Here is a 21,683-nt window from a genome sequence, read left to right as displayed (position 1 = left end):
TGTGGAACAAAGTTTTGACTTCGATTGTCTTTCAGAGTTTGTTAAATGAAGCATATAAGAGGAACTTTGAGGTCGTCTATCATTAAGAATTCCTCAGACAAAGTGCGTCAAATGAAGTTTTGAATTTATTGTCATTTGCAAAAACTAAGGTATACAAAGCTTTAAATTCATAGGTCCTTCAAAAGTGCGTCAAATAAATCCTAAACAAAGTCTTTTTATATCATGTGACATATATATATATTCAAATCATCTAACAATAACAACATGCTTTAAAACATTGTTCTAAAAAAGTATTATTTTATAAATGTACACGATTACATTTTTTAATTATTAATGTCATCTTATTTAAAAGTATTGTTTGATTTCAAATTAAGTAATTTTATCACCTTTCTTCCCAAAAAAAACACACTTCACAATTAAGGAAAGAAATTGTTTACAACTAATCAATAATTTTAATCTTTAAACGATATGAAATAAAAAACAAATATATATATATATATATATATATATATATATATCACTATTAACATTATGTTAAAATAAAATTGTCATATTTAATGTATAACGATCTCTTGAACTCCTTTTAAAAAATACTAAGAGAAATTTCATGTAAATAAGAAATCACATTTAACAGCTTAATCTTTTTTATATGTATGTAAATGTATAAGTTCAGTCAAAACAAAACGGATTCCTTAATTTAAAAAAAAAAATCATCATTTTATTACTAAATCGATTCATATTTGAATGGAAGAAATCTTGGAGTGATTATAGATGACAACAAGGGTAGGATATAGCGTTTACTTATTATCTGATCCGTTTGAAAAAAAAAATATATGATTTTATTATTATTTTTATCTGCAACACTCAAGATATGTACGAATATTTTTATATAGTTAATTTTAAATAAAGATATCTTTAAAATATTAACTTGGATAAAAATATTAATTTTTAAGTACAATTAAATTAAATTACTCAATAAAGTATTAATGTAAATTAAATTACTCAATAAAATATTAATGTAAATAAATTGGTCTTCCTAAAAAATTAATTTATATTAGTTGTGTCAAAATATAAATTTTAAAAACTTAATCTTTTACGAAATAACTTCAATCTCATATATATATATATATATATATATATATATATATATATATATATATATATATATATATATATATTTAAATTTTAAATTATTATTTTATGATTAATATTTTTTACACTAATAATTTTATTTGATCATTTGAATTTAAAAAAGATATTAAACTAAAATTCACCAACAATTATTAGCAGTGTATTCTACATGTTCGAGATCATCTCGATTACCCAATCTGAGATGATTTCGACTCATACTACTGAATACCTAACATCACCTGAGATCATGCCTAGATGACCAAGATCTCTATCAAACTATGTATAAGACTTTGCGAATCTGGAGATAAACTAATAAATTGAAGTGATTATCCATGTGGGTTAGTCTCATATAGGTAAACAAACCATAAATATAATATAAATAAGATAGTTCACGAGATAAATTAATTATGTCTATTATTATACCATATATTGTTTAGCACATTCTTAACTTGAGCGTCAGAGTTTCTTTTGCAGGCACATCTCCTCTTGCGATTTGGAATCATAGTTTTGAAATATTTCAACTTGAAGATTTAAGAGTACTTGCGGAGTATTTTAGATTCAATAAGAATATGATAAATAATAGATATTCACACATAAGATAACAAACAAATAATTAAATACTCATACCTATTATATATTAGTATCCACTAAGAAGTGGGTTAGAAATGAGTGATTGGAATAATGAGTTAAAAATGGAATAAAGAAATAGTTAAAATATCATTACCCCATTAAAAATAGGGTTAAATATGTTTTAGTCCCTCAAGTTTCAGTAAAATTTGAAATTGGTCCATCTTCGAAACTTTTAACCAATTTAGTCATTCTGTATGGATTTAGTCCTTTTAACCAGATTTTGTTAACGTTTCAAACGCATTTCATAATAGTATTTGAATGGTTCACATCGTTTGATCCATTTTTGCTTAAATGCTAACTCAAATATTATCATAAAACGTGTTTGAAATTTCAAATAAACTTAACAAAATTTGATTAAAAGGACTAAATTCACGTATTTCTAGAGATGAAAGACTAAATTGGTCAAAAATTTTGATAAGAGACTAATTTCATATTTCACTGAAACTTAAAGGACCAAAAACATCTTTAACCCTTAAAAATATCTATTTAGTATCTAATATATTTTACCAACCAAAAATATGCCCATAAGAATTGTGTTGTCATCTATTTGAATCTCATTTATTTTATAATAATCTCGACCATTTTTTGAGTAACACATATGTACATTTCCAAATTTAAAATGAAATCATTAATATTTAATTATGCTTTATATAAAAATGTGTCGGAACCGTATATAAATGGTGATTAATAATTTCTTAGAAAGTTGAGATGAAAAGTTTTAATTTCCAATACAAATCGACAAGAGTTGCTATTATGGTTACGACATCCGAGATAGGGACAATAAATGCGTGTTCATTTAAAAATGCGTTAAACATCATTCATATTTATACTTTAAATATTACTTTTAAATTTATTTAACATGTTTACGTTAAAACTTTCACCTTTATCCTAACCTCTAAGGAAACTCAGATTAACATTTGCCACTGTTATGTTTCTATCTGAGACCCTTTAGCATCAGGTTACATCCAAAAAATAATTAGTTGTAAAGTTTAATGGGAACAGTGAAGCAACGGTAACATTTGAGTTCAGTTTTTTGGAAGTTCCTTAAGGGGCAATATAGGAATATTGAAAAGTTAACGGAACCCTTTGATATATATAACGTAAATAAACCAAAAGCAGACATAGAAAGATAACAACTGCTAACAAAGTTGAAGAAGAAAAGGCCTTAGTGCTCAGTGCCAGTGAACTTTTTTCTCTTTTCATCTCTTACTTCTATGATTTGTTGTGTGCTTCTTAACATCATACATTGACTCTATCAGTTTCATTCCTGAATCAATTAGTTTCCTCACTTTCACTTTCTATCAATCAAGGAGGATCAAAGTGAGTCTTCGTGTGTTTTTGTCCTCTTGGGTTGTTTCTACTTCTTCTTGTGTGCTTCAAAAGCAGAAGGATTTGGAAGCAAGAAAAGAGTTACAAAGTGGGTAGTGATCATGGCAGCTATAAAGCCTGAGGAGATAACCCACCCACCAATGGACCAACTTCAAGGCTTAGAGTATTGTATAGATTCAAACCCATCTTGGGGTATGCAAAACCAGCTTCAACCTTTTCTCAAACTGCATTGTTTCTGTTTTGTTTCGTAGTTAGTAGTAGTTGCTCTTCACTGGGAGTGATATATTGTGTTAAACTGTTTGCAGCTGAGACAATAGCTTTGGGTTTCCAGCATTACATTTTGGCCTTAGGAACTGCAGTGATGATCCCTTCGTTTCTGGTGCCTGTGATGGGGGGAAGTGATGTAAGTTGTTTCTATGTTCAACTGTTCAAGTCCTTTTAACTGCTTGAGTTTGTTTTTGTTGTTTTGATTGATAGATACTTTTGAAATTCTTTTGATGTGTTGCTAGCAAATCCACACCGAGGAATAGTTATGAAGTTTTGATTGAATGGTTTTGTTTTATGTATTTGATTTTGTTATGCAGTAAAATGAAGTGGGTGGATCCCACATAAATGAAGTTAGGTGGCCCTGAAATGAAATTGGCAATATAGAGAGAGAATTGACATTCATATATTGACTTGTTTGTTCAGGATGATAAAGTGAGGGTGGTACAGACCCTCCTTTTTGTTGAAGGAATTAATACACTACTGCAGACACTCTTTGGAACAAGATTACCAACAGTGGTGGGAGGATCATATGCATTCATGGTCCCCGTTATATCTATAATTCGTGATCCGTCTTTTGCAATGATAGAGGACCCACATTTGGTCAGTGCATTTCTGTAATCTCTCTTTCATGTTTTGTCTCAATTGTTAAGTTGAAGTTCACATTACCTTTCAAGGATTTAACAATATCAAAGTTTAATTAAGCTTATTCAGTATTACCTAACTAGAAAGAAGATCTTTACAGAGTAGAGAGGTATACACTTTTAGTACACCACCACTATATTTACTGTTAAGCTTATGACAGGACGTGGGATCCGTACATGGTGATGAAATTTGTCTTCTTTACTAGCCATTATTGCAGGAAAAATAAACAAAGTTTACAATAATAATATGCAGGATAAAACACAAAATCGTCTTAAATTTGTTATCTTGCTTAAACTAATGCCTTTCCGTTCATCTTCAGAGATTTCTCAGCACAATGAGAGCAGTCCAAGGAGCTTTAATAGTAGCTTCAAGCATACAAATAATTTTGGGATTTAGCCAAATATGGGCTATTTGTTCCAGGTAAGAAGATACAAGTACATTTTTAAAGTAAAATATGGGCTATTAGTGTGAAACTTGATTGATATATCTGATAATGTATGTCCTTTTGGTTTATCTTCAGATTTTTCAGCCCACTTGGAATGGTTCCAGTAATTGCCCTAGTTGGTTTTGGATTATTTGACAGAGGCTTCCTTGTGGTATGACACCGAACCACATGTTGCTAGTACTATTTTTCAGGATATCTTAATTTGAAATTTAATACCATTTTTCATGCCTCATAGTTTATCATATTGCTGTATGTCCTTTCACAGGTGGGGACTTGTGTTGAAATTGGAATTCCCATGCTAATCCTATTTATAGCCTTATCTCAGGTGCAAAATGTATTTACTGCATTTATCTCATCTCACACAAGTAAAACATTGGATGTTTAAAGATAGCAAGAGTAGAAAATAGAGTGTGAGTATGCAGAGTCACTGACCTAATCACTCTATGTGTTGTGTGCAGTACTTGAAAAATTTTCAGATAAGACAAATACCTATACTAGAGAGATTTGCTCTACTAATTTGCACAACAGTGATATGGGCATATGCACATTTATTAACAGCAAGTGGAGCATACAAACACCGTCCAGACTTAACCCAACATAGTTGCAGGACAGACAGGGCCAACCTCATTTCTTCTGCTCCATGGTTGGTACTACTGCCAAGAGCATCGGTGTTCAACATCTGCAAACACACACTTTTACTGTTAGAAAATAACCATGTTCATGAATGCAGCAAAGAACATGTTTAATGTTGACTCTTGAACGTGTTGTGTTGTGGCAGGATAAAGATTCCATACCCTCTTGAGTGGGGTGCTCCTACATTTGATGCTGGTCATGCTTTTGGAATGATGGCTGCTGTGTTAGTCTCATTAGTTGAGGTATTGAGCCCACGTGATAAAATATAAAGTCTTGTTTACGTTTTACAATTTATAAAATAAAAGCAAATAGAGTTTAGTTTCTATGTACTTAGATTATTATCATCAGATTAAAATAACACGCATTATACTAATCTAAAGTTGTTTCGTTTTGGTACTATAGGTGAATGAACATGCACTATTTACACAAATAAAAAAGAGTTTTTTTGTTTTTTCAGTCAACTGGGGCATACAAAGCTGCATCACGTCTAGCAAGTGCGACACCACCTCCTGCTCACGTGCTGAGTCGTGGTATTGGTTGGCAGGGAATTGGAATTTTGTTGAATGGCCTTTTTGGAACACTCACTGGTTCTACAGTTTCTGTGTAAGTGCTATTCTGCATGAAGTGAATCATGCTTTTCTTTCACTTTTTTGGGGCACAAATTGATTCTTGTAGGACTGTGACAGAGAGAATGTGGGGCTTCTAGGAAGCAATCGCATCGGCAGTAGAAGGGTCATTCAAGTTTCAGCTGGCTTTATGATATTCTTCTCAATGTTAGGTCAGTGGAAAACAACACAAAATGTTCAAATTTATTTCATCATTTCACTTAAAATTCATATTTTGCTTCTTTCTTCAGGAAAATTTGGAGCTCTATTTGCATCAATACCATTCCCCATGTTTGCTGCTGTGTACTGTGTTTTGTTTGGTATTGTAGGTGAGTACTTTCTAAATTTACTGTCGGATTCCTTCCTCAGCTTTTGTTAGTGACAATTGTTAATTTTGTTTTTACAGCATCTGTGGGGCTATCATTTTTGCAATTCACCAACATGAACTCAATGAGGAACCTCTTTATCTGTGGTGTTTCCCTCTTCTTAGGTTTATCCATTCCTGAGTATTTCAGAGAATACACTATCAGGGCCTTTCATGGCCCTGCTCATACCAATGCCGGATGGGTGAGTTCATTATATCAGTTTCTCCTGCATAATTGCATAATGACATTTTATGTTTTTATTTCAAGATGTTCTTGAACATGCAAGTTAACAATAAGTTATTGTTTTTTGGTTTTTGCAGTTCAATGATTTCCTTAATACTATATTCTTTTCTTCTCCAACGGTGGCATTGATTGTTGCTGTGTTTTTGGACAACACTCTTGACTACAAGGACAGTGCGAAAGATAGGGGAATGCCATGGTGGGCTAAGTTCAGAACATTTAAAGGAGATAGCAGAAATGAAGAGTTTTACACCCTCCCTTTCAACCTCAACCGTTTCTTCCCTCCATCCTAAGCTTAAAGAGGAAAAAGCATCATTTCCCAAATAAGGGTTTGGGAGTGAAAAGCTACAAAAAAAATGTTCATGTATGTATCTATGTATTTTCTGAGAGCAGAAGAGTGGTTCTTGCGCTTTCGGTTTATTTATTTTTAGTATAGTTTGAATTGGGTTAGTTAAGTTCAATTTTTTTCATATTAATACAAGAGAACTTATTTGTTCATTCATTCTTTGACATATTTCTCTTTTGAAACTCAGTTATTATCGGTAATTATTATCCATGGAAAAATATGTGACTATCAACTCGTGGATGCTGAATAATGGTCAAACTATTTTTTTTTAATTAAATAGACTCACTCTGTTTACAATAGTTTAAGGATGAATCAATATTTGTTTTTAATTTTATATTATAGGATTTAGATCTTAAATAATTTGTATTTAAATTTATACTTTGGACTTTGTATACAATTTAATATAAGAAGATTCCTGTAAGAAATAGTGTTGAAGAAGTGTAAACAAAAGGGAAAGTGATATAATTTTTTCTTTAAGTAAAAGAAAAATGAATGTGAAGTTGTAGAAAAGTTTAGGGAGAGAGAGTATGAATCTGGTGTGGGAGTTAGGTGCTACATTTTGAATACTCCTCTTTGGTCTAAGTTGGGTGTGTTTGGTTAGCTACTGTTTGGTACCACCACATGGAGATAGCCCTAAAAAATTTTATGTAATGTGTTTTTAATTATTTTTTACTTAATTTCTTTTGTGCGCTTGTGGTGTTGCCTTCCTTTCAGGGCAATACTCTTCGAGTGCTTTAATTTTATTGACCAAAACAAAACATTGAGTTCATTTTACAATTTCAAACAATTCTTTCACACTCAAAATTATATTCACCGGTTCACACCTTTAATTTTTGAAACTTTTATTAATTACATAATCATGTGGATCTGAAAAGTATTTTAACCGAAAAATGAATAAATATTATTGGTTCTTAAAACATAAATAAGGTCGTTAAAAAAGTGTTTAATTAAAATACTCATAAATTAGTTATTAAAAATCCACAAATTTGTTAGAACATCCGATAATTATAAAATATTTCTATTTTTCTGAATTCTTACAAGTCAAGTATTAAGTAATAAAGAGGACATGGGATAGAAGAGTATATACACAAATACATCCTGTTATTAGAGTCCTTTCACATGTAATAAGTCTTTCAAAATGCATGTTATTAAAATTCTTCGAAACATGAAATAGGACTAATAATTCATACTAATAGGTATATCAATTTGGCCGACCTACAGGGTTTGGCTCTGGTTCATGTGGGCTAGGGCAAAAAAGTACACATTAAACAAAAACCTTATCAAAGAAGTCTACAGAGTCAAAATCTTCATTAAAGTCTTTTGGATCAGGACCAACCCATAGGCTTTAATCTTCAACATGAAAAATATATTACTTTTTAAAATATATTATTAAACTTTTTGGCGACTTAGATGTGCTTAACGAGCCAAACAGGTCGGGCGGGGTTGACGACTCGGACAGGCCCAACGATCTGGACGGGCCCGACGACAGAGACAATACTAACTAACGATCCAAACGGACCCAATGACCTAGATGAGCCAAACAACTCGGACAAGCTCTACAACCCAGACTGGACCTACAACTAGACAGGTCCGACAACCCAGACTGGACCTATGATCCGAACGACCTGGACGGGCTCGACAACTAGGATGAGCCTGACAACCTAAATGGGCTCGATGAGCCGAACATGCACGACGATCTAGACGGACCTAACGACCCCAATGACCTAGATGGTTTCGATGAGTCGGGCGGGCCTGACGGGTCGGACGAGCCTGACTATCTGATCGGCCCCGACAATTCAAACAGGTCAAACGACCCAGACAAGCATGACGACCCGGACACGCATGACGACTCGTCTAGGTCATCGTTCCCTTCTGAATCATTGGCTCGTTCGTGTCGTCGAGTTCGTCCGGGTTTTCGGGTCTGTTCGTGTTGTCGGGCCCGTCCAGATTATCGAGCTCGTCCGGATTGTCGGGCCCGTCCAGGTCTTCGTGCTTGTTAGGGTCATCAGGCACGTTTAGGTCTTTGGGCGCATCCGGTTTGTTGGGCCAATCCGAGTTGTCGGGCATGTCCAGGTCGTTAGACCCATCTAGGCCTTCAGACTTGTCTGAGTGATCGAGCTCATCTAGCTCGTCGAGCTTGTCTAGGTCTTCGGACTCGTCTGAGTCGCTCGGCTTGATCTTTGACTATAACTTAATGTAGATTATTTGGGGGCCTAACCCACCTTAGCCCTGGCCCTAACCCACTAGAGAGGGGGCTTTGGGGGCTGAGGCTTTTTTTTTGGGCCCTTCATTTGCCCCCCCCCCCCCCCCCCCCCCCTTAAAAGGGGGCTTAATGAAGGGTGGGCCAGGGTTGACCCGTGGGTTAGGGGTCAAATTGACACCTTTAGGTATATTTATGCACATCTCTTCCAACATAACTCATCTCAATGCCCTCAGCTTATTGCCTAGCACCATCACCACCTACAACATCATATGCTCAAGTTATAGAAGTGATCATTGCAAAAGAGAGACCACAACAAACAAACAAACAAACAAACAAAGGAAGGTAAACTAATGATAACTATGAGAAATCATAACAATTCAAACAAATTATAAAATAACACCCTCAAACATGTATTCTGCAATTAAACACACATTCTTAAAAAAGTAACTCTAGACTCAATTTATCCAGATTTATGTACTGAAATATTGAAATGAGATGTTGAATTAAGATTTTATTAAGTGATGTGAGTAGTATTTTTTAGTTCAATATATAAGTTTGGTCGAATTGGTTCATGGTACCATATTTTAGAATTGGAATGTATTCATTATGATCTAAAACACAGACAAAAACACCAATTAGAACCAATGGAACAAACTGATATATATGGCAAACTTTCTAAATTATGCAAACTCGTTGGATAAGCCACATACTCACTTAATGAAATTCAAAATCTAGAGAGTTTAGGACGCTTTGCTTGTTGGATGGGACTTTTTAATAAGGCTCTTAGGGTTTGGATCACTAGACAACTAAAATGCATGCTAAGAAAAATTCATTTTTATCAAAAACTAGATATTTAAAGGTGGTTTGATAGTTGTGCGAGTTTGATCTCATTAAGTGAATTATTTTGGAAAAAACTTCCAATACTTGGTTGAGTCCATCTCTTCAGTGAGAAAAAAAAATATTTTGTTAAAAGTTAGAGAGTTCAAAGGGATTAACCATTGAACAAGCCATTGTGATGATATTTGAACATAGTTATTTCTAATGATGAAATATTATGTTGAAAGATATTAGGTAGTGTATTGGATTTGAGATTTTAAAAAAAATGATTGTAAATATACTAATATTGGATTCACATAGAGGAAAGTATTAGGTGGTAAAAGTCAATAAAAGATTCTTATGACCTAGTATGCAATGTTCAAAAGAATTATGTCTGATATCTTGTAGTCATATGAGAAGACTTAGTTTTCTCGATGTAACTTTAATGTCAGTGCAGACACTATCATACACACATATCTTTGAGTCTATTTCAAAGAAAAAATCTTTCAAAAGAAGAGTCAAGTATTTATGATAATATGAGGTTTATTCTTTATGACATAAAAGACAATTAGTTGGACAACTGATTTTATTTGATGTGACGTAATTAAATAAATAAATTAACCTTTAATATCCATTAAAAAAAATCTAACTTACCCTACCCTACTGTTTTTGTTGAGTTGTTTTTCACTTTATAATGACATTAAATTATATACAACCAGAAAATGATAGTTTAAACGGAAAGACTTAACAATGATAAACTGAAAAAAAAATGTATTAATATATATACAATGTGTGTTAACGATAAACTGAGAAAAATAAATAATTTTGTATTAATATATATACGGTATTTTAACCCTTATCCCTAATTTCACAATTTATAACTTCCACATTTTAACATGAAATTATTTCTTCAACCTAATACAAAAGCCGTTATAAGATATCTAACTCATCTTTTAAATTTTTAAGTTAGTCCAAATCGATATTTCTACCTTAACTCTAATATTTATCTATTAATAAAATGTTAATTAGACAGTTGTATTTCAACGACAAAACTTTCGGATAACTCATATAATTCATATCATATCAAATATTTATAAGGATTTATATTATATATATATATATATATATATATATATATATATATATATATATAAATTAAAGTCTTTCATAAGAATTTAAAAACTCATAATCCAAACTATGAAATAATTTTCTAACTTCACACAATGCAAATTCTCATTTCATTTAATTTGGTTTAAAGTTACATAGTTTTCTCTTTTTTATTGTAAGTTGGGTTTTCTTTTATAAATATTGATCCCACTAACTACAATTGAGTTTGGTCCCCTCTAATTAAATTATCAATAAATATTGTACTCTCTCTTTTGTTCCTTTTTACTTGTTTTTCTAATGAAATTATGTTTCTTTTTATATGTCATTTTTAAATTTTCAATCTTTTTTTCTAGTCTAAGGATAATTTAGTTAATATGGAAGGAGAAAAATTGATTATAGTATCACAGCGCATAAACTTAATTTGAAATAAGAAACTAAAAGGGGTTCAATAAGTAAGTATAACTTACTTAAAATGCATTAAAGTAAAAAATTAAGTATCTACATTGCTTTGGGTGAAAAAAAAAAAACTTCAACAAATTATAAAACAATAGAATGAACAATAAATCAGGATGACTAAAATGCTTAAAAAATAAACTAACCTAAAACATATGACACAAATCATCTTATCTTACACATTAAAATTAAGTTCAAACATTTATGTAAACTAATAAATGCGTCTGGATTAAAACACCACTAATTCATTCCAATACACTCATTTCATTTTACTATTGTATATATCCAAGACATTATAATTTTTTTAAAATATTTATGAATAATATCTTATAATATGAAGTGAAATTAAAAAAATTAATAAAGTTTCATTTTAATCTCTAATTTGTTACTTATTTAAAAACAAATGTAAATAAATTTATAAAAGTCATAAATTATTCTCGTATAGTACCAAAGTAAAATTATAAAAATACTTGTTTTTACAATTTTAAGAATCAAATTGTACTAGATAAGAAAAAATTAAAATTATATATATATATATATATATATATATATTTTTTTTTTTTTCTTCTAGGTAAACGACTGAGGCAAATTGTCTTTATTTTATTTTACTTTATTTTTTTTATGCAGCTTTGTGTGATATAAGTCTCTATTGTTGACATGAACTTTCCTAGAATTCAATATTTTTAGAAAAAAAAAATCATAAAAGGAATTAAAATTAAAATTAACTTGAAAAAGGTAAAAAATAGATTAAATATTTTTTGGTAAAAAAAAATAGACCAAGTAAACAAATATTGTGTTATAAAAAACAGAAAAATAAAATAATAATAAATATTCGCAAATTCCCTTCTTTATTTTTTTACCGAACACAATATTTAAAAAAAAAAAAAACATTTCGTACCAAAAACAACTATCGAAAAGAGAAGAAATGAGCTTAGACGGTGTTATACAAAAGTACGTGGACAGATATTTTTTTGTAAAAGTGAAAAGCGGTTAAATATCTTGTTCAGCAGGGCGGTGGCCGGTACACAACACCAGTAGCTATAAAGGCCAACTCTGAAGACTCTCCTCTCTAGCATCTTCTTCCCTTTTCCACCATCTCACAACCTTTTAACGTTCTCTTACTTCATCTCAGATCATAGCCACAACAAGGTGCTTGCCTTTCCCCCTTCTTTTTCGTATCTAATTGGATTATCCTTTTTGTGCTTAGAAAGTTTATTGACACCTGAAGAAAAGACCTTCTAAGTATGATAATTAGGGATGACAAAAACAGTTAAAGAGTTATATGGGTTTTCAATTTTTTGTTACCAAATTTTTCTTCTTTGATCCTTTTCCCTTCTTCACCTGGCCTGACTCGGTGACTGTTTAGGTTTTCTTTTGTGTAGAAAAGTGGGTGGTTCCCTTACTTAAGATTTTGGTCCTTGGGCTTAAAAGAGAAGACCCATTTGGCTCTGTTTCATCTTCATTTTTTTTTATGTAATGTTTGGTATTTATTTGAGTCCCCGGAGAGTTCTGCACTGGGTGTGTAATGATAAAGATTTCTCGTGATTTGATCTTGACTTTATTTTGATGATCTTTGATTATTTAATGGATCTTCTTGATTCCTTTGCAGCTCATTACTCTATTTTCTGGTTAATTTATTAAGATTCAATGATGTTCTACTTTTGCCGCTGACTATTAATGTTGTATTAAGTTGTTTAAACGGCAAATTTGTGCATTCCCACTTACTTTCAATTTCAACAATTGTTGCAAGTCTCTTGTCCTAGGAGTCTGGTGCTGTGATGTTTCTTGTCTTCAACCTTTTTATCAGCTTGTTTCCTTAATTTCTCAAATCTAATATCATTCTTGCGCTGTTTACCTATTTTTTTTTTTAACTTTCTTTATGAAAACATCATGGGGGTTAGATATTAAATAATCCTTTTTTATTGTTGACAAGATTTTGAATAATTGAATTGCAATATGATCCTGTCAGCACTCTGTAATATGTTGGTCCGTGTCTACTGACTATTGACTGTATAATGTTTTTTAATTACTGTAGTTTCATGCTTAATCTTCCTTTAAATGACATCATTTTCAAAATACATGCAAAACATTGAAATTGCAATATTTCTTATATCTTGTTACTAAATGTAGCAATTTGACAGATGTCCACTTCTGTTGTCAATGTGAATGAGTCCGTGACTGGTCACATCATATCCACTACAGTAAAAGAAAAAAATGGGAAGCCCAAACAGGTACTTTCGCAGTGAACCCCATCTTTCCTGTAACTGCATTAAGATTTTCTCACCAGATTATGAGTTTTTTAAAAAGGTAATTTGTAAATGTAGTGGCATTTAGAAGATTTCATCTTTGATCCATGCTAAAACTTTGAAAATTTAATGTCTGTTGATTATTCTTGTAGACTAGAACTTACCTGGCAGAACGCATTGTGGGGAGTGGGTCATTTGGAATTGTCTTCCTGGTATGCCAATGCTATATTCATATCTGTTACTATCTTCATATATCAGGCACACGGTGATAAATATTCCTCTTAGGCTAAATGCGTGGAAACTGGGGAGCTAGTGGCCATTAAGAAGGTTTTACAGGACAGAAAATGTAAGAGTCGTGAGCTAAAGTTAATGCGCATGATGGACCATCCAAATGTGATCTCTCTGAAGGACCGATTCTTTTCCACTACTGGTGCAGATGAACTTTTTCTTAATTTGGTGATGGAATATGTTCCAGACTCTATGCATCGAGTCTCAAAGTTCTATAGCAACACTAATCAGAGCATGCCACTTATCTTTGTGAAACTTTACATGCACCAGGTAAGCCTCAGATTTTCTAGTGATTGAGAAGGTTCTGTTTTTATGTTTTCACATTCTGATACAGGTCTGTGGTTCACGTATAGATTTTCCGGGGTCTGGCTTATATCCACACTGTCCCTGGAGTTTGCCACAGAGATTTGAAGCCTCAAAATATACTGGTTTGTTTACATTTTTAGCAGAATGCAATATTGACTTTCTTTCTGAAAAAATAAGGAATTATTTCCTGATCTGATTTCATTTTGTGTACTCTCTAGGTTGATCCTCTTACACACCAGGTTAAGATATGTGATTTTGGAAGTGCAAAAGTGCTGGTATGTTGATTTCATTCTCAGTCCATCAACATTTGTTTGTTGCATGATCATCATCATTATTATATGTAATAAATATGCCTAGATTCCCCTTTGATTTAATTAAAATCTCAACCAAGTATTATTATTAAATATCATCACTGATAAGAAATTTGAGAGAGACACACAACAAAAAGCTAAGTGTTGTAGTTGGAGAAATTTGGAATTCAATAATTACAGCGTTGGAAAACCTCATACCTTCCCATTGGATCCTAACAATCACCTAATGATGAAGATGACAAGGGTGTTGCAACTGTAATTGTAGCTAGGAGGCGGTAAAAAGAAAATAGAGATTTTTAATTATTTTTTTTTATAAATTGATGATTTGTTCACCAAGATGTGAAAAATCCTTTTTATTAACTTTTTCTGTGAAAATCAACCTAGGTTAAGGAGTTGGTTGTGCATGGTTAATGGTGGAAATAAATATCACTGTACCCACCATACATTAAAAATGGTTACTTCGAAAATAATTGTGAAATTGTTAATATTTTTTTTTGGCTTAATTAAGTTTCAAGCTTGTGTATTTTCAACCGAGTTTCTATTAAACTTTTTTATGTTTATGTTTATTAGGTACTCAAACTTTTTTATATTTTTCAATTTTTTCATATTTTTCAATTGATTCCTTACCTTTGAATATTTTTTTGTCAATTCAATGATGTGACTCTTAATAAGAGACAATAAAACAAGATAAGAGGACAAGATAAAAGTCACATAATTCTAATTAGCAAGATAGGAGGACAAGGTAAAAGTCACGTAATTCTAATTAGCAAAAAAAGTTAAACGGCAGATATTTAATTAAAAAATATAAATTTTTGAATATCGAAGAGAGGAAAAATTTAATTGAGATTCAATTAGAAATACACAAATTTACCATGGACTTTAAATTTAATTTTTATAATATTTGTTTTAACCCAAAGACAAAACAAGAAATTGAATAGAAAACAAGGAAATTATTTTTTAGATCCATTTTAAATAGATATTCCGATGTATCCCTCCATGTAAACAAGGAACTCAAAGCTATGCCATTTGTACTTGCTCCGCGATGTCATAGTCATGTTCAATTATTTTCGGGAGCTTCTTCTGCTTTCATTTCCCTCTTTTTCTCATCTTCGATAATTGCCACATTTGAGTCATCCTCCCGGAATAACTATATTTGTAACTAGTTAACCCTTTATACACTGATCACTGGTTTCACACCTTGTAGAACTTCCCACTATTTCTACTATTGTTTTCGACAGAAAATGGCACTGATGATCACCACCTTGTAGGTGGCTGATTGATGGGAGGGACAAGGAGTACAAAGTGCTCCACCACATGAACCTCTCAAATGTAGGGTGCTGATCTATTGACCCGCTCAACCCCTTGTCTCTGGGATATGATTGTAACCTTTTTATGCCGTTTTTTGTTTTGGCCTTTTGGATAGAGCAGGCAGTTTTTGGTTTTTGATATTGCTTTGTTTAGGGCCTTTTTGGTAACCATCCAATGTTGTGTTTCTTCGAGATTTCTGGACGAATTTAATGCATTAAACTTATCTGTTCATGAGCTTTTAAATTGTGACTCCTTTTACGATATGCTGGATAATATTTTTCTGTGTTATTCCAACGGATGTTTCTTGCTTACTTGGGATTTTATGTAATCAGGTTAAAGGTGAAGCTAATTTATCACACATATGTTCACTTTTCTATCGGGCACCCGAACTAATCTTTGGTGCCACTGAGTACACAACTTCAATTGATATTTGGTCAGCTGGATGTGTCCTTGCTGAACTGCTTTTGGGCAAGGTTTATTATATCATTGCTTTCTTTTATTGTTAAAATTATGCAAATAGTCTCATTCAATAATATTCACTATCTACATGCCATCTGACACAAAAAATGGAACTTTTGAAGCCATTATTTCCCGGCGACAACGCAGTGGACCAACTTGTAGAGATTATCAAGGTGCGACTGATGTTACAACATGTTAAGTTTTTAAGGTTGTATCATAAGAAGTCAGGTCAATAAATTCCGTATTTCAGGTTCTTGGCACACCCTCCCAAGAGGAAGTTTGCTGTTCAAATTCAAACAACAATGATTTCAAGTTTCCACAGGTTTGGGCACATCCATGTCACAACTACTGCATTTTTTTTTATCTTCTGCCACTTGCTTTTTTCAGATTATCAATTTTGAGTGTAGATATTCCACCAAAAAACGCCTCCAGAAGCAATTGATCTTACTTCCCGGCTCCTGCAGTATTCCCCAACCCTTCGTTGTACTGCGGTGAGTGTGATTGCTTCAATTATGATTTATTTCTCAGTGTGCAAATCATACTTATAAATCTTTATCATTCAGTGACTGCTACATGTAGCAATTTGAGGATTTTTTTTTTTTTTGTGTCATGCAGCTAGAAGCATGTGCACACCCATTCTTTGATGAACTCCGTGAACCCAATGCTCAATTGCCAGATGGTAGGCCATTTCCCCCTCTATTCAACTTTAAGCAAGAGGTGAGTATGGTGCATCATCTTAGTAGCTATGAATGAAGGTTACAAAAATCTAAATGACCTACCCAACAAAAATCTTCATATCCATGATCTGATATTCAGTAAGTTCCTTGTTCAGGGTCTATATATTAAATGTTCTTGTTGTCTGTTTACAGTTATCCGGAGCTTCTCCAGAGCTTATTGATAAGTTAATACCTGATCATGCGAAGCGGAAGATAGAGCTACAACATACCCATTTTGATGGAACATGACTTAACATGTGCAAAGTGTATTCTAATGGATGGAAGTTAAAAGAGACTTGAGGTTCTGGATTGCAGCCACCATCTCCAAATTAAAGCTGTATAAATACCCAAACATGGGCAGGACAATGTTTATGCAATTGTACTTGTAGATATCAATATGTGATGTGAGGTTTTTTGAGGATAATGCGAGAGATTCAACAGTAATAAGTTCTGAACGAAGTCCATAATTCAGAATCTTAAGCCGGTATGTTTATAGATTGTTTTATTTGTATATTGTTTATTTTTATGAAACTTCTAATGAATCTTTTGTAATCTTTTTTACTTACACTATTTCTTTTCAAGTACGGATATCTTAATGATCTTTTGTGATATCATAACAATTTTACTATAAGAAATTATATTTCTTCTTCAAGCTATCTTTCTCCACTAAAAGTATACTCGGCACTCTTTAATTCCATGTGCATTCCATGGAATTGGTTAAAAGACCAAACTGCTTTTTTGCTATTGCCATCTTGTTCTTGTCATCACTTTACCATTTTCGTCCTCTTGTCTTGCCATCACCGCTCTCTTACCCTTGTCAATACTTTTGTTTACGTATTTTGTCTGTTTGTGTATTTTGTCATCAAAGTGTTTTAGATTACATAATTTAAGTTATTTTTATTTTAAATTACAAAGTTTGAAAGTTAAAAGAATTTCTGAATAATATAATGCAAAAGTAAAAAAAAATAAAAAGTGAATAAATTACACAATTTTAATGTTAAAATAATTTTTGGATTATATGTAACAATCCAAAATTTCTAAACAAATTCTTGGGTTGTTATTTTATGTCATCCGATTTCAATAACACATAAATACGTCTAGTGATAATTAAAATCCCTTAAATTCAAGTCAAACAACATTTCATTATAGTCAGAGTATTTTAAAATAACACAATATTTTAATATATTTCTTCACAAGTAGATAATTATCGTATCTAGTATGATTTACTACTCTAGATTTTCGATAACCTTAGCCCAATTCTTGTGCTTCTAACATCATATGTGTTCATGAATTAATATATAATTATTGCATAACGATATAACTAAAACAAAATCAAAGAAAGAAAAAAAGATTAATGCATTTAAAAGAATAAACCTACTACTAAAAACATAATAATATTATAAATACTTTCAAGTTTGTATAACTCAACCATTAACTTAGTCTTTCTCGTTCTATCCGATTGATATCACAAAATAATTTATTCAACGAACATTCTATATCAAATTCAATCTTCAATGTTCAAATAATTTAATTAGTTCAAATCTACTATCTCACTTTAATCCACCAAGATTTAAGATAAATCTTAAGCAAATTCAGTCCAAAAATAGCTTAAATAAATAAATATTTCTAAACGCTGCTTTCGAAAGGTATGTATTGAATAGGTGAGTCTTTACATCAGTCATACTTATTACCAATTTCTTCTTGTTGAAACCATATAAAAAACTAATGTTCTTCATCAAGTCATGATATAATTAACTTCATTAGCTTTCTAAGTATGATTCTCTTTCATATCCTATCGTTTATCATGTGAAGTTTCATTCGACTCTCACCACCTATCTTCCTCTATATGAGTTGAATACTAGTAGAGTCAAGATAGTCTCACTCGTAGAATCTCCTTCAATACACTTTGACACATAATTACTAATAGTATTTTCTCCTTGAAAATAACTACATAGGTTCATAACTCAACACTATTACAAGATTACGTATTTTCAAGCCATAGTCATTAACAAAATCGGCAAGTGCAACAGATCCACCAACCCACACCATAAAATAGATAGCTCTATGTGTTAATTATGCCCAACGGTACATAAGGACTACCTACACAACTAAGACAATGACTCATAGTCAAAATTGCACCTAATGGTATCTATATTTTACCCAACTCCATTTTCCATTAGAGCTTTTTGCAATTTTTATTTGTTTTCCACCCAATGCCTTCTTGCTACTACCTAGTGAACATGTCACTAATATTATGGCACCCGACAACACCCATGTCACGTGTACCGATAACAAATCAAAGGTTGATTTTTCTAAAATTTCCAAAGTGGCACCCAACAGAACAATCCTAAAATTCTCTGTTTACAGTTTCCAACAATTACCAAATATACTTCTTTTAATCCATCTTAGTTCATTTTCAAAACAAACATACAAATTTAATTCAAACAAGCACATTCAAACATTATCTACTAATCTCACACACATTCTATTACATGTCCAACATTCCAAAGCAATTTTACATATCAAAACACCATCATATGAATCTCAACCTTGGGAAGATATCTCATAATAATTCTCTTACGTAAGATACACTATGTTTTCAATGAGTATAGAAATCAAAAGTTCATCCAAACTCAACCCTTTCAATAAAATAAAAATTTCTTTCCAATCTTTCAATAATGTCACGATCTCAAAAGTTTAAACTTTTCTTATAATCCAAGTTCACAAAAATAGTTTTTTTTTTCCTAACTCCACTTTTCCGCTCACAATCCCAAATGTAATCTAAAACTCACATTCAAAATTTCATTCATCGTAGGTTTGCCATTCAAACATTTTTAGTTAGAATAAAAAATATTAAACGATTAACTTCCCTTACTTACGGTAGATTCCTACAACAAATCACTTCTTACATAATCTGATCACTTTTGGGTTGCTTTATCTACACAAATAAAAGCTCGATCAACAATCAGAGCCCGATTCAAAGAATAAACATATAGAGCTCCTATAGAATGTTGAAAAACTACATGCAAAGTAGAACACATATTCCTTTCAAGAAAAAAGGGGAGAAATTGCACTTACTCAAAAAGATGGAATTGATCTCACGGTTTGGTAGTGTTCTTTGCAAGGATCACTCTTGTGGTTTCAGATCTTCAAGAACATGAAGGATGAGGTCAGATTTGTAGAGAGAAGGAAAATAGAATTTAATAGAACATTTGATTAGGGAGATATTGAAGTTTACAAAATGAAGTCGTCTATTATAAAAACTCTATTTATAGTTTAGAACCTTTAATAACATAATAATATAATATCATTTTAAAATACATTGTTCTTAAACTTATCTTTTAGGTCCCTACATTCTCTCCACTATAGAAGATTTTCGTCTCTGGAATTTGTCTCACCAAAACAATAGATAAGGATATCACTTCTTCATATCTTTTTCCAACTCCTAAGCAGAGTCTCCTGCCCTTGCATCCCACAAGACCTTCCCTAGACATATATTCTTACCCTTGTTGTTTAGTTTGTTGATCCTCAGGTCTTATGGGTAAAGTCTAAACTGACTAATATTCTCTAATATGCATATCATATGATTCTAAGTGTGACTTGGGTCAGGTATATACTTTCTCAGTTGAGATACATGAAACACATTATGATGATTTGCCAACTGAGGAGGTAATGGAATTTCATATGCTACAGGACCAATTTTCCTCAAGATATGATAATAATAATAATAATAATAATAATAATAATAATAATAATAAATAATGATAATATATTAATTTTAACCAGGCAACATTTTAATCTTAAAATTTAATCTATTAAAACATTTTTTATTCATTACATCCATAAAATTATTTACCAACTTTATATTCAAATTTACCCAATTTTACCTCTAAATTCTTTAAAAAAAATAACACAAAATTTACCTTGAAATCCTTCTAAATTCATTCGTTCACCCTCATTCAAATCCATATTTGAAAGTAAACATAACATAACATTTACTGAACAAGGACACGTGTATCTACTTACGGAGTTCTTGTAAATGTTTTAGTAATCTTAATAAATTTCCCACTAGTTTATTAAAATATTATGATTAATATTATAAATTATTACATGAATTATTAATTTATTCCATCTGAATTTTCATATTTTTTTCTATGCCCATATTTAATTTTTAAAAATAATTTAACTTATTATTATTTTTTTAATTTTTTATAATTATTATTTTTCTTATAAAGTCAAGATTACAATCCACATATTCACTAGTTAATTTATAATCGTACTTTTTCTAACTTGATTAAAATATCATAAATTTGAGGATTTGATGGATAATATAAGATTCAAAAAATATAATATGTCAAAATCCTAAAAAAATAACTCTAATAACTGTTAGAAGCAAAAGATGTAAGGAGATATGAGACAAGTCACATAAAATAAATAAATTTATATTGATTATGAAAGAATAAAAATAATAAATTATTATAATCGTACTTCTTCTAACTTGATTAAAATCTCATAAATTTGAGGATTTGATAGATAATATAAGATTCAAAAAATATAATATGTCAAAATCCTAAAAAAAATAATTCTAATAACTCTTAGAAACGAAAGATGTAAAGAGATACGAGACAAGTCACATAAATAAATTTATATTGATTATAAAAAAATAAAAATAATAAATCATTTTCTTTATAAATAAAATTATAATTTACTAAATATATTTTTTTTAAACTCATAACTCAATTTTCATTCTCATTGATCTTCACCTTTATTATTGTAAGTTGATCATTCTAAAGGCAGTTAATTTAAGTTGTATTCCTAATTAAAACAACATTGGCTT

The 21,683-nt window shown here is 31.2% G+C and overlaps 2 protein-coding genes across 5 annotated transcripts; both read left to right on the top strand.

The window, feature by feature from the left end:
• The first annotated feature begins 2,888 nt into the window (after positions 1–2,888).
• LOC114176260 (nucleobase-ascorbate transporter 2-like) lies at positions 2,889–6,789 on the top strand. Of its 2 annotated transcripts, none has more exons than XM_028061237.1 (13): positions 2,889–3,282; positions 3,396–3,493; positions 3,781–3,957; positions 4,319–4,419; positions 4,520–4,595; positions 4,710–4,778; positions 4,903–5,087; positions 5,223–5,319; positions 5,535–5,680; positions 5,764–5,855; positions 5,934–6,011; positions 6,089–6,249; positions 6,368–6,789. In XM_028061237.1, exons 1-13 carry the CDS (start codon positions 3,192–3,194, stop codon positions 6,578–6,580), a joined length of 1,584 nt encoding a protein of 527 aa, XP_027917038.1. In that variant the 5' UTR covers positions 2,889–3,191; the 3' UTR covers positions 6,581–6,789. The 2 variants fall into 2 exon arrangements, with proteins under 2 accessions (XP_027917038.1, XP_027917039.1); XM_028061238.1 differs by having other exon boundaries at positions 4,710–4,769; positions 6,368–6,644.
• Positions 6,790–12,173: 5,384 nt separating this feature from the next.
• On the top strand, positions 12,174–17,411 carry LOC114175207 (shaggy-related protein kinase eta-like). 3 transcript variants are annotated; one of them, XM_028059970.1, is made up of 12 exons: positions 12,174–12,361; positions 13,354–13,443; positions 13,611–13,670; positions 13,744–14,016; positions 14,100–14,174; positions 14,271–14,327; positions 16,004–16,144; positions 16,253–16,303; positions 16,381–16,452; positions 16,538–16,621; positions 16,746–16,847; positions 17,000–17,411. In XM_028059970.1, exons 2-12 carry the CDS (start codon positions 13,354–13,356, stop codon positions 17,093–17,095), a joined length of 1,101 nt encoding a protein of 366 aa, XP_027915771.1. In that variant the 5' UTR covers positions 12,174–12,361; the 3' UTR covers positions 17,096–17,411. The 3 variants fall into 3 exon arrangements, with proteins under 3 accessions (XP_027915771.1, XP_027915772.1, XP_027915773.1); XM_028059971.1 differs by having other exon boundaries at positions 12,180–12,361; positions 13,343–13,443; XM_028059972.1 differs by lacking the exon at positions 13,611–13,670 and having other exon boundaries at positions 12,180–12,361; positions 13,343–13,443; positions 13,717–14,016.
• The last annotated feature ends 4,272 nt before the right edge of the window (positions 17,412–21,683 follow it).

The sequence above is a fragment of the Vigna unguiculata genome, chromosome 3, assembly GCF_004118075.2.
Source record: "Vigna unguiculata cultivar IT97K-499-35 chromosome 3, ASM411807v1, whole genome shotgun sequence".
Classification (NCBI taxonomy): Eukaryota; Viridiplantae; Streptophyta; class Magnoliopsida; order Fabales; family Fabaceae; genus Vigna; species Vigna unguiculata.
This window is presented reverse-complemented; position numbering and strand designations above follow the sequence as displayed.